This window comes from Sparus aurata, chromosome 12 (assembly GCF_900880675.1).
Source record: "Sparus aurata chromosome 12, fSpaAur1.1, whole genome shotgun sequence".
NCBI lineage: Eukaryota > Metazoa > Chordata > Actinopteri > Spariformes > Sparidae > Sparus > Sparus aurata.
Genome location: NC_044198.1, coordinates 13,984,534 through 13,999,553, shown reverse-complemented (window position 1 = coordinate 13,999,553; position 15,020 = coordinate 13,984,534). Strand labels below are relative to the sequence as shown.

At 42.4% G+C, this 15,020-nt stretch overlaps 1 protein-coding gene across 4 annotated transcripts in view; it reads right to left on the bottom strand.

Moving 5' to 3' along the window:
* Window positions 1–889: 889 nt before the first annotated feature.
* Window positions 890–15,020, bottom strand: part of strbp (spermatid perinuclear RNA binding protein) — an 87,675-nt gene continuing 73,544 nt past the window's right edge. For 3 of the 4 annotated variants that reach the window (XM_030434750.1, XM_030434751.1, XM_030434752.1), the window contains 4 exons: window positions 14,684–14,824; window positions 14,078–14,207; window positions 13,584–13,637; window positions 890–7,427 (listed from right to left, as the gene is read on the bottom strand). In XM_030434750.1, coding sequence (XP_030290610.1) covers window positions 7,333–7,427; window positions 13,584–13,637; window positions 14,078–14,207; window positions 14,684–14,824 — 420 coding nt within the window. In that variant the 3' untranslated portion in view covers window positions 890–7,332. Of the gene's footprint in view, window positions 7,428–10,133; window positions 10,724–13,583; window positions 13,638–14,077; window positions 14,208–14,683; window positions 14,825–15,020 lie in introns of those variants that run through there. The other variant, XM_030434753.1, reaches the window with a different exon arrangement.

Below are 15,020 nucleotides of genomic sequence, written 5' to 3'. Positions count from 1 at the left end.
GTGTGATGAAACCGGTCTTAGACAAACTTGCCAATTATTGCCTATAAAGTCGACTATGTGATTATAGTAAGACATGATGACACCGGTGTTACTGTAGGGGCCAGGATGTGGCCGTAATGATGTGACTTTTCAAAAGGTGGAACCAAATCAACAATGGAAAATGAGTAAATAATCACAGAGGGGATTGGATTTATCACGGCTGATTTATTTGACAAAGTCTTCAAGAGGACAGCGCAGTTATAAAAGCTGCTGAAAGTGATGCGATCGCACCAGGGGCCTCACCTGCACAAAGGTGTGGGCAAAAAGTAAGTGAATATGACTTTCTTACTGCTAAAAGTGGTAAATTTCTGAAACACGTCACCCCAAACACTACTTTGTGCTGTGAGTAGGAGGTTCTGTTGAAAAAGAATAGCTCGGAGCAGCTCACAGATACACAGGCCTCCAAAAATGTTGTACTTTGCCTTTAAACGACACACCCTTAAAGTGAAACTCTGGCCAAAAGTTTCGTGTTGTGTCGAACATTCTTAGTGTTTTTAAAATAGCGATTTTGATGCTAGCTTAAAAGTGCCCCTGCACTCCATTGAAATTTAGCTTGCCCAAAAACAAAACTACAGTAAATTTAAAGTATTCAAAGTAAAGTGCCTCTTTCGTCGTTAATATGCTTTTACACGAAGGTTTGACTCATATTCAGTCGCAAATAAAGCCTCGGTTGCTTTTTGGCGAGAGTTTCACTTTAATGTTTGTTTTCATGTTGCATGAAAGATTTTCATCTACACTTTCACACGTTTCTTCCAGCGTACATTCGACTTGAGAGTGAGTCACTCAGTCAGGTCATCAGTTTCCATTTTTTTACCCTGACACCATCAAAAGGAAAAAGGATACTCACATGTAGAGATTCAGCACTTTCTCCAATTTATTTTCAGTTCGTCAAGCATAGATTATGTCAAAAAACAGTGACAACCACAGATCATCACTGCCGTGAAAGTTGCTACTAGTCAAAACAATCAATACAGCGAGTTCAGATGACCTCCTCATTCGTTGTCGTCGGCCTCTGCTCACCCTGACACCCGTTGTCGTTACGCGTCACACAATTTCACTTTGATAATTTCAAGGATCAGACAGATGCTGTGGACAGATATCACGTTGTAGTTTCTTGGGCGGCATCTTTATAACCGTTTCTTTTTAATCCCCTTTATGTCAAAAATAAAATTAAAATAAAAAAAAAAATCATATTTACAGGAAAAAGTAAACACTCAGCACTCAGAAGACGCTACTTTTGTCAAAACATTATCAAAAAAAAAAAAAGATTGAGGGGGAAAGAAATATGGATCCTAACAGGGTGGATGCGCCCAAAGCAACTCTCACACACAAGTAGCTCAAAAGATATATAGATATGTATATATATGTATGTATCCATATATATTCTGTATATATGCTTCTCTACAAAAAAGCAAGTTTACTCTCTCTATGAGTAAATACATTCTAATCTACAATCACTATAACGACAGTGTACATTCCCAACCAAAATGCTTTGATCATTTATCAGGAGGATATTGGACTTAAACAATCAGTGGACCGTGATCAGGAAGTATGCAACGACATGCTCAATGGGACTGCAATATTGTGTGTGTGTGTGTGTGTGTGTGTGTGTGTGTGTGTGTGATAGCTTCCAACCCCCTTCCGGTTTGTGTGCTTGCCAGACAAAACACACAAACACACACATTTCCCCCATGACACTCATGCGCACACACCCAGAGAAGACGATCCGTTCCGCAGTAGGTCTGGTTAGCTTTTTCCTCGCGCGTCAAAACGCGATCCCGGATCTATTTCTGCCGCTCTGCAGACTTCAGAGATGGACTCGTCTTCTCTCTCCGCACCTCCTCTCCCTCTGCCTCCCAGACAAATTTAGCACTCCCTCCCAGACTCAACCCCCCCAAAAAACTTTAAGCGCTAATGCAACAACGAGCAACACAGTTTCCCTCCAGAGGGTGCATGAAACACTCAGGAGAGCTCTTCCTTCTTTTTTACCTGACATTTCATAACTGTCTAGACGGCGAAAATCAGATCACACCCTCCCGAATGCTTTCTCACTTCTGAGACTGTCGGGATGATCGGGCTTTGCTCAACAAAGGCTTCAAAGTCTTTGGCGTCTGGATAAATTCCCATCTTACGGAAACAAACCAGAACCCGTTTATGAAAAATCATCTCTGCATCGCTCGTTTTTTTACTTTTTGACCTTTGACCTGGCAGGAGGATGAAGTGGTGCCTTAGGGGAGCCAGGCTCGGAAAAAAAAAAACCTGACGTTACCTGGCATCGAAAGCGCCCACAACCCTTTAGCTACTGAACATATTGCAGCATCTAAAACAGACGAAGCTCCCGCTTTTGGTGCCAAATTTTTTTTTTTTCCCGGTGACAGCACCCCTCCCTCTTCTCCCCTGACGGCGAAGCTCGAGTCATTCGCGGGTAGCTGCTGCTCCTCCAAACAGGAGAACTTCAAAGTAAAACCCATTATGTACAGTGCTACAGACGGGCCCATTATGAAGCACCAAGATAACAGACGTGGGAGGTGGGGTGTGTGTGTTTTCTCAGCTATAAATGGCTCAAATCCTAAAGTACAAACAAGGCCTACAACCACTTGTGTGACTCTCACTACATACAGTACAGTCTTAATGTGTAATATACAAACCACTGAGCGAAGGATGCCATGCTGTCTCAATGTGCTCAACTGTGAACGCTGAAATATTTACATCTATGATGACATGTGCGCTTGCTTGTGTGTGTGCGTGCGTATGTGTTGATCTACTTGCATACGCGTGTGTGTGTGTGTGTCAGGTGGCCCTGAGAACGACGTGTGGGTGTATTGCTCGTGTGCGTTTTTGTGCTTCTTTAGATTTACAGGTGTAGTTGCCCACTGAGAGGCAGTGTTCGGGGGAGGGTTAGGGTGTGTGCGTTTCCCCCCCCTTCAGAGACATTTCTGGGGAACACCGGAGCAGGAAGAACATCCATCAAAAAACTCTGTGGGCCCATGAGTCCGGCACAAACAACTGTTACTCTCTAGAAAAAAATCATCCGTGCGGACGCCGGCCTGTCCGAGCCTTCAGACTGGGCTGCGATGAATGTGTTTCCTCAGGAGAAAAAAACTTGTCACCGTTATGTTTTCCACAACGGGGACATTCTTATCGGAGTATGGCTGGTTTTATCTTCCTGGTTGTGTCTCCCTTCCATTTCCACGTGTACTAAATAAAGCTTTATTTTATATCGTGCAGCATTAGTTTCATGTTCCTCTTTGATTCTCATTCTCATCATCATCATCATGAAATATACACTTTTAAAGAACAAGACTATGGGATACATTTTTTTCTTCTTCCTTTGATAATCCCTTTTAGACAAATGGTTTAGATAATAAGAGTATATGTTTTTTCATCTAATCTTATCGATACATTCACAAACAGATGATCAAAAGCTCTAGACACTGACAAGAAACACACGCGTGGAAAAAAACCTCCGCCTACTCAGGAGACTGCGCAGTGTTGGACTGCCACCCTGCCTCTGACCACCTTCATCCAGACCAGCGGACCAAGAGGACGGGGCCAGCAGTCAGGGTGACTCCTCCTGCGTGTCTGCTCAGTCTGAGGGGAAATGAAAAGGTTGCTCACTGAGGTATGACTGTCTGCCTTATTAATGTGGACCATCTGGACAGAGAGGACAAGGGCAGCGAGAGAGAGAGAGAGAGCCAGAAAGAGAGAGAGAGGGCAGAGGGGAAATTAGGAGAAATTCTTAGCTGATAGAGGAGGTCTGTTTCCGCACAGTCAAGCCCCAAGTTATTCACCTCCCTGTGAATTCCACATGAGGATGAAAAAGTCAGCGCGAAGCGAGGGAAACTTTTTAGAGACGAGACGAAATCCACCACCAGGTCTAGACACGTACTCTAAAGATCTATGGTTAATAAACATGGATGGATCTAGTTTCTGCGGGACATATTAGCGTGTTAACGCTGCTGCATGTTGAAGTAAGACGATCCGGGCGCGAATTTGTACTGTAAATTCCTGACGGTTATGGTTCTCATGTGTAAACAAAGATTAGCAGGTGAAATGTGTGTAGAGTGGCATTTGCTTCAGGTTCTTAAAAATAAAAAAAAGCCAGTAAAACCTCTAATTTATGAAGGTTTTATGACTGTTTAACACAAACGTTATAGACATTTCCCTTGGGCATTGCAGATAACATATGGCTGGGCTGTTCAATTCAACTGGGCCAGATTTTAAAGGAGACATATTGTGCATTTTCAGGTTGCTCATTTCACTTTGGGTCACCACTTCAACAGGTTTGCAACTTTAGTGCTCAAAACACAGATCAAATTTCTCAAACTGTCCAGTTCCCCCTCTATCTGAGACCCAGGACCTGTCTCTTTAAGACCCCACCCCCCCTCCTGAATACCCAGCCTCCTCTGATTGGTCAGTTCACACACGCCTGACCCCATTTGAAAGTACGCAAATGTGGGAAAAGAGGAGCTTCTGTTGGTGCGGACTATGACCTTTTCAAGCTTCAAGATCTTTTACACGCACAATAGTTTATATAAAACACTGAAGGAAAGGAAAAAACTAAAAAGCATAATAGGTCTCCTTAAAATAAAAAAATTAGCTAGACATTTCCATCAGCCTATTTAAAAGCTTTTTTAGAGAATCTTTTCAAAAATTTTAAACAAAAGCAAATTAATGTAGAAGAAATTGGTGGTTGCTTCCAGCCCCGATATGACCAGCGGGCTGCTGGTTGAATAGACCTGCCATATGTAGGTGAACTATAACCAGTCGTTGAACTTCAGGAGCCAACTGTTTAAACTTTATTATGTGTGTGTGAGTGTGTGTTAGCTGCACAGCTTCAAGCTTCAAAACATAAAGCGCAACTAGATTATATCCCCAAAACCTCCTTCAGTTTACCTCCGATCTCACCATCACAGCTTGGTGGCATTAAAAATTTGTCAATCGCCACCGTCGGCTCGGCGCTGTCACAAAATCTCACTCTAATTTGACTTATTGTCTTGAAAAATGGGCTCCGTGGCCTCGGTCTGTTGCCTCTTTGTCAGACGTCGCTTTTGTCGAATCAAAGCCGGAACAAACACACAACATCAAACCACATGGATGAAGGGCGGGCGTGAGGAGAATCAAAGCCTTTTGATGAACAGTCTGTTTGATTCGGCCCCGCTGACTGACACCTCGTATCTATTAAAGGATGAAGATAGAAAATAAAAAACTGATCAAGAGCTTTTGAGTGCATGTAACCGAGACGCTGTGTATGCCGTGACAGCTGTCTCAGTGTGTACGTTGTTGTCACGTGTGTTTGGCTCCAACAAGGGTTTAATGGAATATCTCTGCTCTCAGTCTACTAACTACCTGCAGTGAGCTATAACACTACCACTACACAGACAACTACTACGAAGAAATTTACAGCTATTTGCAGGGTACTAATGATGACCAACAACACAAAATTCCCTCTTCTAATCTCTCCTGGGCAGGACAACTATCTGACCTGTGACTTCTGGCTTTAAATCTTTCAAAAAGACCCGAGCACCTTCACCAAACACAAAGTCAACAGGAGATCTTATTCTCCCAAAAGCTAATCTGGCCTCCTGAAATGGTTCAATTAAAAGCACATCAAGTCTTCCGAAGAAGTTCTGCAGTTCTTTGCTTGACTGACAGGCGTCTGCGTGGCTGAAGCCAAGAATAAACCTATTCATCTTTGTCAACCCAACCCCTCGACTTAGTTCATCCGCGATACTGAATACCGATCTGATTCCCGCGCTGTCCTTTTTCAAAAATTTGAACACATTAAGCCAGCTGCATGAAACTCATTGTACTCATTTTGATGTACTGTAACTTGACACCAGCGATTGCTGTGGTTGATTATGATAATGAGGCTTCTGGCATCAGGGCTGAAACTTCCTCAATCCACCTCAGCTCCCCCCATGTCTTCTCTCTCTGACCAATGGCCCAACCCCCAATCCATGCCATTGCCTGTTCCTAAAACCCTGCTGTCAACACACATATAAATCCAATTCAAGCTCCCACTTCTGAAGACTTTTGCGGGGTAATAACTATAATTAGTTGGCCAGTAGTTCGTGCTCCGTCTGTCCCGTTGTGTAACAAAGCCGCCTCTGCCAACAGCAGCATCATGTCCATACAGCGGAGAGTCACCGCAGGAACGTAGGGGGAGGGAGGGAGGGAGGGGTGTGTGTGAATGCGTGTTTTAGTAATGGGTGTGAGAAAAAAAAAAGCTGTGCTTTTGGTCCCCCGAGGGAGCGGGACAGAGCCGATGATTGTTCAGCGTTGATGGGTGCTTCGATCGTGGAGGGAGGAGAGTGTACACATACTACACACATACAGTACTGTATTTGTAACAACAGTATTCCCTGCCAGCAGTGAGACTATAGAAAATGTGCTTTCTGACAGGAAAAGAGTGTGATTAGGTGATGAGTGTGTTCAGTAGAGAGCACCTCTGGTCCGGGGGCCACGTAAACAAACCTCGGGCAGCAGAGAGCGTGCTCAGAAAGGCTCAGAGAGACATCAAAGATAGAAGGAAAGGTTGAAGAAAAGGAAGGAAGGAAGCATCGTTATTCTAACAGCACAGGTTAATAGGAATACCAAAGATAATATTGCATCTCCTAGAACTAGCTTCAATTGCTCAGTGTATATAAAATTGGAAGAAAGCTATACTGTGATATTACAGTTACATCTCACTTTATAATCCTAAAATAATTTATACCAACAATAGTTATATTTATAGAATATTTACATAAATACATCATCATATAGTAATATTATTGTCAACACGTCGTTATAGAAACATACACCATACATATATGTGTTTATAGTCATGTTATAGCCACACGTACGCACACATACAATGAATATACAATCAGAATGAGCTATTGCAATGCTGTGTCGGGCCAAACTCCAATCGGACATTCACATCTTCTCAAGTAAAGTAAGCTTGAAGAGAGGAGCTCAGGTGTATTGCTATAAGAAAGACCAAACGTTCGAGCCATACTCGCGCAGTCGCAGCCGAACGTTTCTCGTAAAATCCGAGTATTGCTTTGTGTAAAGTTACTCCCCTCTGAAGTGATAAATCTGGGCCGAGAGAGGAGGAGAAAACAGAGAGAGGAGCTTTGAGCCTCTGGGTCAGTAGGCGAGACGACGTCTTCCAAACCAAAAACAGTTTTGGATCTGTGAGTCCGTCACCTGTGTAGAAAGATGGCCCGCTCAGAAGGACGGAAAAAAAACAGGTGTCCCGCTTATGCACGACAGGTAAGAGTGAGGATCCAAAACAACCTGCTGCCTCTAGAAGTCAGAGAAGAGATCCTGGGGACCCAGGTGAATGATAAAAGGAGCGATGGTCCGTGGCTGGTAGAAGGGATTGTCAATGAAAAGACCACCTGCAGCAAGACGGAGAGACAAAGAGAGCAGCAGTGATTACTATAAACACAATGTGAGGCTTCAATACATTCTTTACTTCTTTGACAACAACATGACAAAGATGTAATGCCTGTGAAGGACACTTCCACAGGACACAACCATGTGAAGGGCAATTCTATAGCACAAAGAAATCCATTGTTTGTTTTTTATGACAAGTTGACTTCAAGTCCCCTTGAAGGTTGTCAACATCCTCTCCAGCAGCTCTTGGAAATGTTCCAGTAAAAAGATTATCGCACGGGTGGCATTAATAGCAGGTACATAACAAACTTGCCTGTGTAAGAGTGGCCGGAGGAGTGAATTAAAGGAGTAACATTTCGTTAAATACACTTTGTTGGTTTCTCATCAAGAGGTCATTGAGAAGAATGTAGTTTTTGCTGTATTTTTTTCCAACCTGGAAAAGGGATCCCTTATCTGATGCTCCTCCTGATGTTTTCTACCATTTCTTTTCAGGGATTAAAGGGGGTCTAAGGCCTTAAGGGGTTGGTATACATGAATAAAATACTCCTTAACTTGGGGCAGCATCTCACTCCAAACTCCTAGGGAACAATCAACCTATTATTGTTGTTCATTGAGAATAATATAGAGCATGAGATCAGCAGGACTGATGCATCGTTGGCAGTATTGCGAGCATCGTACTGGATTGTTGTGGTGAAGAGGGAGCTGATCCAGAAGGCAAATATCTTGTTATACCAGTCCATCTACGTTCCAACCCACAATCTGACCCCATGAGCTGCAGGTAATGACAAAAAGAATGAGACTGCAGTTTCAGCAACGGAGAAAGGAGCTCAGCATTGGTGTTCTCATGAGGTCGCGCCAAGCACATTGTGTACATGACTTTCCCTGCCAAGCTCTGGCTTTGGAACACCTCCGGATGCCCCAGGAGGGGAGGACATTTTGGACTACCGTGTTTGGCGCCAACCCGCCCCCAGGGCAGACGATGGATGAATAAATAAAATGAGACAAGATTGTTACCATCCTTGTATCTTCAATTAATTGGAACCATGAGCGGGTTAGCTTAGTTGGACATAAAGACAAAAGCTGGAGGAAAACAGCCTGACTCTGCCTGAAGGTAAGAAAATCAGCGTATCAGCACATCGTTGCTCCGCAAGGTGTTCCCCATGTTCCAGGTTTTATGCTAAGCTACACTAATCGGCTACTGTCTGTAAGCTTAGTGTTTAGTGTACAGACATGTGAGTGTTAAGAATCTTTGCCTCTAACTCTTGGCAAGAGAGCCAAGAAGTTTATTTCTCTAAATGCTGAACCAAACTTTCAATACTTTACAGCTATTCTGGCCATGAAGATTCAGTAGGGGCGGAACGAAAAGCCTGATAACAAATCGTACATCAAAGATTGTTGTTGTACATTAAATACTGAGAATGAGATCAGTCGACAGTGTACACTTTCTGCAGCTCTGAACAAAGAATTCAACCTTGAACAGAAAAGAAACAACAGAAAATAGACACAGAATGCAACATGTGAAAAATAAAAAAGAATCTTCAACCGTGTGAGACTGAAGTAGAGCTTTGGTGATGTCAGACAAATATCAGTGGAAAGGTTTTACAAAACCTCAATAGAGCTAAACCAACCATTGGACTAGATATTGGGTCCTCTCATCCAATGGCTGCGTCTCACAGCTGTAACCATGGAGACATCATCGGTGGGTTATCTCTCGCTGGTTAGATGACCAAGATGTGTTGAAGTGACCGTATAACTGGCACAGCATTAACCAGCATGTTGATGGAACAAACTATAGTATATTTTCTTTTCTGTACCCTTCTTTTTTTTTTTTAATCCGAGTTCCCCTTAGACTTTTATCCATTTATTTTTTATTTGTACCTGTGATCCTCACAGCAAATCTTTAAATCTAGCTGGAAGGATAGTTTTGAGCCCAAGGTTTAACGGCTCTGTTGGTGATCCTTGTTTGAAAGCTGAGCAAAGATGTGAGAAGAAAACGAAACAACCCATAAATACAGCACATGTATGTAGTAAAATAATCGAACAATCGAAACATTAAACAAATTGACAGTGAGGTTGGGATTCGATCCATATTGTTTTGACTGCTGTGCACCACAGGAGATGTTTGCATTGGACATGTTAAACAGTGACACTAACCTCTGCCAAGGAAAGAAAATACAGGGATTTAGATGAAGTCTATGTAAAAGTAAAATGTTTTGTCTTTTGGGCCATTTGAATGTACTGAGCTCTGGGAGTGCTGCTGCCAAGAGGCTGCGCTTGGCCTATGTTCATCTTCATATATACTTCAGGCGATACCTCTGATAGCTTTGGGAAACCTGCCAATTATTAATCCAATTCAGGTAATGAGATCGTGCAGCTGAATGCAAGATGCGGGATCTGAAAAGAGCTTTCTAAATTCACCCTTAGTCTCCTTGCCTTTCTCTCTGAATTTCTATAAGCTGAGGGTCAAAAGGATGAAACGAGATGCACAGAAGTACAAGGAGAGATTGAAATTCAACCTGTGTGCGTGCATGAGGGTGGAATATTTAAGGTAAATGTACGTTTAGGGCACAGTATCATATGCAGGTTGAATGCCGAATGAGTGGGCAGATCTTTCCACATGTTAAGTGACATAAGTGGAAACCAAATCAAAACAAACCAAAGTGGGGATTACTTCATCAGCTGATATACCAGATAAACACCAGGCAGTGTTCAGCTTTCATATGAGATAAACTTTATTCATTTTTTCAACATTGTTATTTATTTATTCCTATACATCCTTCACACAGCTCACATTATTTTCTTTTTTTATACAGAGAATGTGTGCTGTGTGTGTCATGTTGCAAAGGCTATTGTCTTCCTACAAAGACTAAACACAATAAAAACAAAAGGCTGATATAGACTCAAGAGAATGAGGTCACAATTCACAGTACAAATCCTTCAAGTTTTTGTTAATCTCTTAAGAACTTAAACCTGCAGTATTGTTTTCATAAAAGTTTCTGAAACAGTAATAAAACAAAACAAAAAGCAAAAAAGCGCTTTAATAAATCTTCAGCTTGAGTCCTTAATCCTTTCCCGGTCACTGATATTGTAGAAAAAAATCGACTGAGTTTCCCTTCTAGAAAAAAGCGTATTGTAATTGTACGGTTTGGAAAAATCTTTTGGTATCTATGAAAAGGTGTTTGGTATGTATGGAAAAGCGTCTGGTATGTGTGTCTCTTGTGCTAAAAGAAGTGGTAGTGGGGGACGGGGTAGGCGGGCACTTTCATGACAGGCAACAGAAGCATTCTCTTGGGCAAACCTAGAGGGGAGACATGAGAAGAGCACAGCTCTGCATGAGTCCAGGGCAACAAATAACCATGTTGTTCTCTGCTCACTACACTGCACACTACGCTACATCTACGGCCAAACACCCCTCGCACTGCACAAACAAGGCTCCCAAAGGGGGGAGTGTAAGTGTGTGAGAACAAGCAAGAATGTGACACTCTCATCGGTGGTTAGAGGAACCGAGAAGGAGACAGACTCAGAGTTAAAGAGAAGAAAACAAATGATCGGAGGTATCGATTGACTTCGGTTTATCAGAACTGGGGTCTTACGTCTCAATCTTTCCTTTACAAACATTGTACTCGTCAAGCTGAGATGTGGGAAAATGGTGACTGCTACGGAAACGTCTGAAGTATGAGCGGTCAAGCACAGCAGCAAAGCTTAAAACTGAAATGTTTGCCTGTGCTTTTTCTTTCACGAGTTGGCTAATCATTTGTTTCGCATTGTCACCACATTAGCAGATCTCAGCAGCTAAATTGAGTACACTGTTGTTATTATGGATATGAATGACAGCAAAACATAAAAATTTAGGACCCGAGTTGTAATGAACTGGAATAATCCTTCAAAAGAAATGGTCGAGCAGGAGAGATAGTTGTTTTTATTGTCCTGTGATGTGAAAGGAATGGGTCTCAAAGGGCTTTGTTCGCTCTGTTCTATGATAATATGTTCTGTGTTCTACGGTACAATGACCTAGGGATGTAATGGGTAGTGTTCTATGATACAATGTTCTGTTTTCTTATGATCTACTGTTCTTTTTAACAAGATATAATTATGTTATATGTTCTATGATATACAGTGCCTATAAATAGTATTCACCCCTTAATTGTTTTCCCATTTTATTGCTTTTATTAATGAAATGGTCAACATACAAAAATAAACAAAACAAAAAATGTTGCTCTATAATGTCAAAGTGAAAACAGATTTCTAAAAAGTATTGTCAAATATATACTTTATATTATATATTTACTTTTTATTATATAATGTTCTATGTTCTATGATAAAATGACTGTTCTATGGTATAATGTTCTATGTTCTATGTCATAATGTCCTATGTTCTATGACATAATGTCCTATGTTCTATGACATAATGTCCTATGTTCTATGATAAAATGACTGTCTTGATCTAATGTTTTATGTTTTGCAGTATGAAAACCTATATAATGTTCTGTGTCCTATGATGTTGTATTCTGTTCTCCACAGAATGTTCTAGCAAGCCCAGCAGCACTCTTGAGACTGTTCTAAGTGTTTGCCAATGAAGAAAGCCCGAAAGCAGTGTTGACTGCCAGAGCACAGTGAAAAAGCAGGAAACAGGATGAAAGCTTTGCATCCCAAAGATAAAGGAGTCATCAGTGTTTTCATGTGCCTTTTTTCTCTCCTCTGATTGAAATGTGAGCCACAATGGGGTCTAACAAAGACTTTTCTCCCTTTCATTCTGGCAATAAATGGCAGTAAAAGAGTATTTCATATTTTAAATACTGTCAGTGTAAAAACGTTCTTGCAGCCCAGAATCTGTATCTCATTGTTATTCTTCTCCTCATCTGCAGATCAACTGCACCTTGACTCACCTTAACACCAGGTGAATCTAATATTCTGTAGAGATTCTAGTTTTCATTTCTGTCTTTTCTTTTTCAACTAACCTGAACTGAACCTGACTTCCTACCTACTTGTGGGAGGTTACAGCTCAGGGCCAGCTGACCTCGCCAAGTTCGCCCACCGGGATACGTGACATGTAATGATGACTAACGGGGCAGAGATGAACACTCTCTCAAATATTCTGAATGTTATGGCCATGGAAAAACCTCAAAAATAAGAAGTATAAAATAATAAAAAAGTAATTGAGTATTTCTGTTAGCGCCCTGGTCGCAATCATATGTGAAAAACGTGTGGATGCCAGGAACTGAAACTAAACACCTCAAATAAATGCAGCGTTTCCTGCTCCACCATAACTAGAAAAACTAAGGCTTACTTTATATTCAGGGCTGGTGGGGTCTCAGGGGGGTACTGAACGTCTGCCTGGGGCCCCCTGACCAGTTTCTCTTCTCACATAAGACCCATTCAAGCCCCTAGCTGTAGGATGAACAGAAAAGCCTCCCAATGCTACATGCGTGCACACACTACACAAGGCTGAGTCTGTTGAGGTAAATATGACTGTGTTTGACACATGGACGTATAGCTACCCATGTTTTTTAAGGTCAGGGGCTAGTATAGATTACTATCATTCCTGAGAGAGCCCAGTGCGGACAGCAGTGGTAACATGACAGGAACAGCGCTGCAGTGGCAAAGCCTCCCCGCCATCCTGTCTTAAATAACGGAGGGTAAATTGAGGAGCTCACACTATGAGTCCTACTAATCTAACTAAACATATAAGAAAACGAAGACAGCAGAGGCAGCGTGTGTGGGGTTAATATAGATCCAGGAGAGCTTGTGAGGTTAGATAGACGGCTGTTCTAGGAATGTAAGTGCAGGTGTGTGTATTATCACAGTTATGAGACTGAAATCAGCTCTTTAGTGACAGAGTGGTGATCCAACCATACAAGCTGAGGGAGTGACAACAAGCAGATTAACAAACAAGTGTTGAGGGGACAATTAGCCAAAGTACAGACAGATTTGCTTGGAGCACGGGACAAAGAGGTTTAAGCTTATTTAATTATGACTGGAAATTCAGTGCCAAACCCTAAAAATGGGATTAGAAAAGGGATCAAGTTCTAAATAACTTTCACAAAACTGAAGCAAAAAGAAGTGAAGAAGAGCTGGATGTTAGCAGTTATGGCATGTTTGGTTAGGGAGGAGAGAAGCCAAAGGAAGGTTATAGGCAAGGGAAAGAGAGGAGCACGTACCGTATGCAGGAGCAGCTGCTGCAGCTGGGCTGTAGCCATACGGTGTCCCGAAGCCTGTTGGGGAAGAGGTTTCAGGGTCAAAATCAATTGCAGGCTTGTTTAATTCCCACTTGCATTTTCAACCTCTTTAGTAAGTTAAGATTAGTGTTTTTTGGCCATGCAGCACTTTAATAGACAGCTGTGCATTCAGTGAAAGAGACCCGAGAAGAAGCTACACTCCTTACTTACAGGATCAACCTGAACCTGAATGCGCGAAACTAAAAGTTAATTCACAGAATTTTGATTTTCTGCATGATTTACTGTAAATGCTGTCCATCACTGAACTCTCAGAACACAGTACACCAATGTTACTACTGTCCCCTGTACAGCTTGTTGCTATAGGGTGTTTCTGAAAGTATTTCTGAATATTTCCAATACAGTTGAAGGGTGGAAATACTGTTTAGAACACAAATTCTAAAAGACTAAACTGACCCACACCTGCCCTAAAGATGTACCTGGTGTGACGTATCCAGGTGCAGCTGCACTGACGAAGGCTCCTCTGGCGAGTGCTGCTCTTCCTCGTCCTCTGGCTACCTGAGCTGCTACTGCTGAGGCTGCTGCTGCCGCGGCCAGGGCTCCTTTAGTCTGAACACAGCACATATTACATGTTTAGTGTGTCTCAAACATTCAAGCTGCAGAGGTACACACAGTATTCCTGTGTCTGGGTAAAAATGCTGCACAGAAATGAGGCATTAAAGCACACATACAATCCAAGACGAAATCTTAATGCATAATGGGCCAAATCTATTCGCTCGACTCATTGACGAAATAAGTAGAAGAGGGATGACCTGACAGGTGTGAAGTATTGAGCTGATTAGACACTTGTTAAATGCGGTGTTATTGATTACTGACACGTGAACAAAGTGGACAAATTGCTACATGGCAGAACAGAGCTGATACTGATCAGAAAAGATGCTTAAGTCTGCACTGACAGTTTGGCTGTCAAGGAAAACAGATTACTACTGTGTGATGTATGTGGTTTCATTATGTGTGTGTGGGTGCATGCATGCTGCCCAGACTGCCGTCTGTGTCTGGTATGTACTGTATACATGTCTCCGTACCTGAGGCAATATCTTTTTCTTCTTGTTTGCAGCTGCATTGGGACCAGAGAAGAGTTTTTCCAGAGCTGCCAAAGCAGCGCTGGCCTTTGCTACTTTTTTGTTGGGGCCTGCCCCACGAAACTTCTGCCCATCGACCTCCACCTGATGTGCGTGCACACACACACACACACACACACACACAAATACACTTATCAGTCATCAGTAACTCAGCCAGCGAGTCTGGCTGAACAGGACAGCTTGTTTAGCGATGCCCTGCTGTCAAGCAGGCCTGCTAATCAATCAGCAGAGCGATGGAGCAGCCAGGCATGTCGGAAAACAACACATCCCACAGAGAACA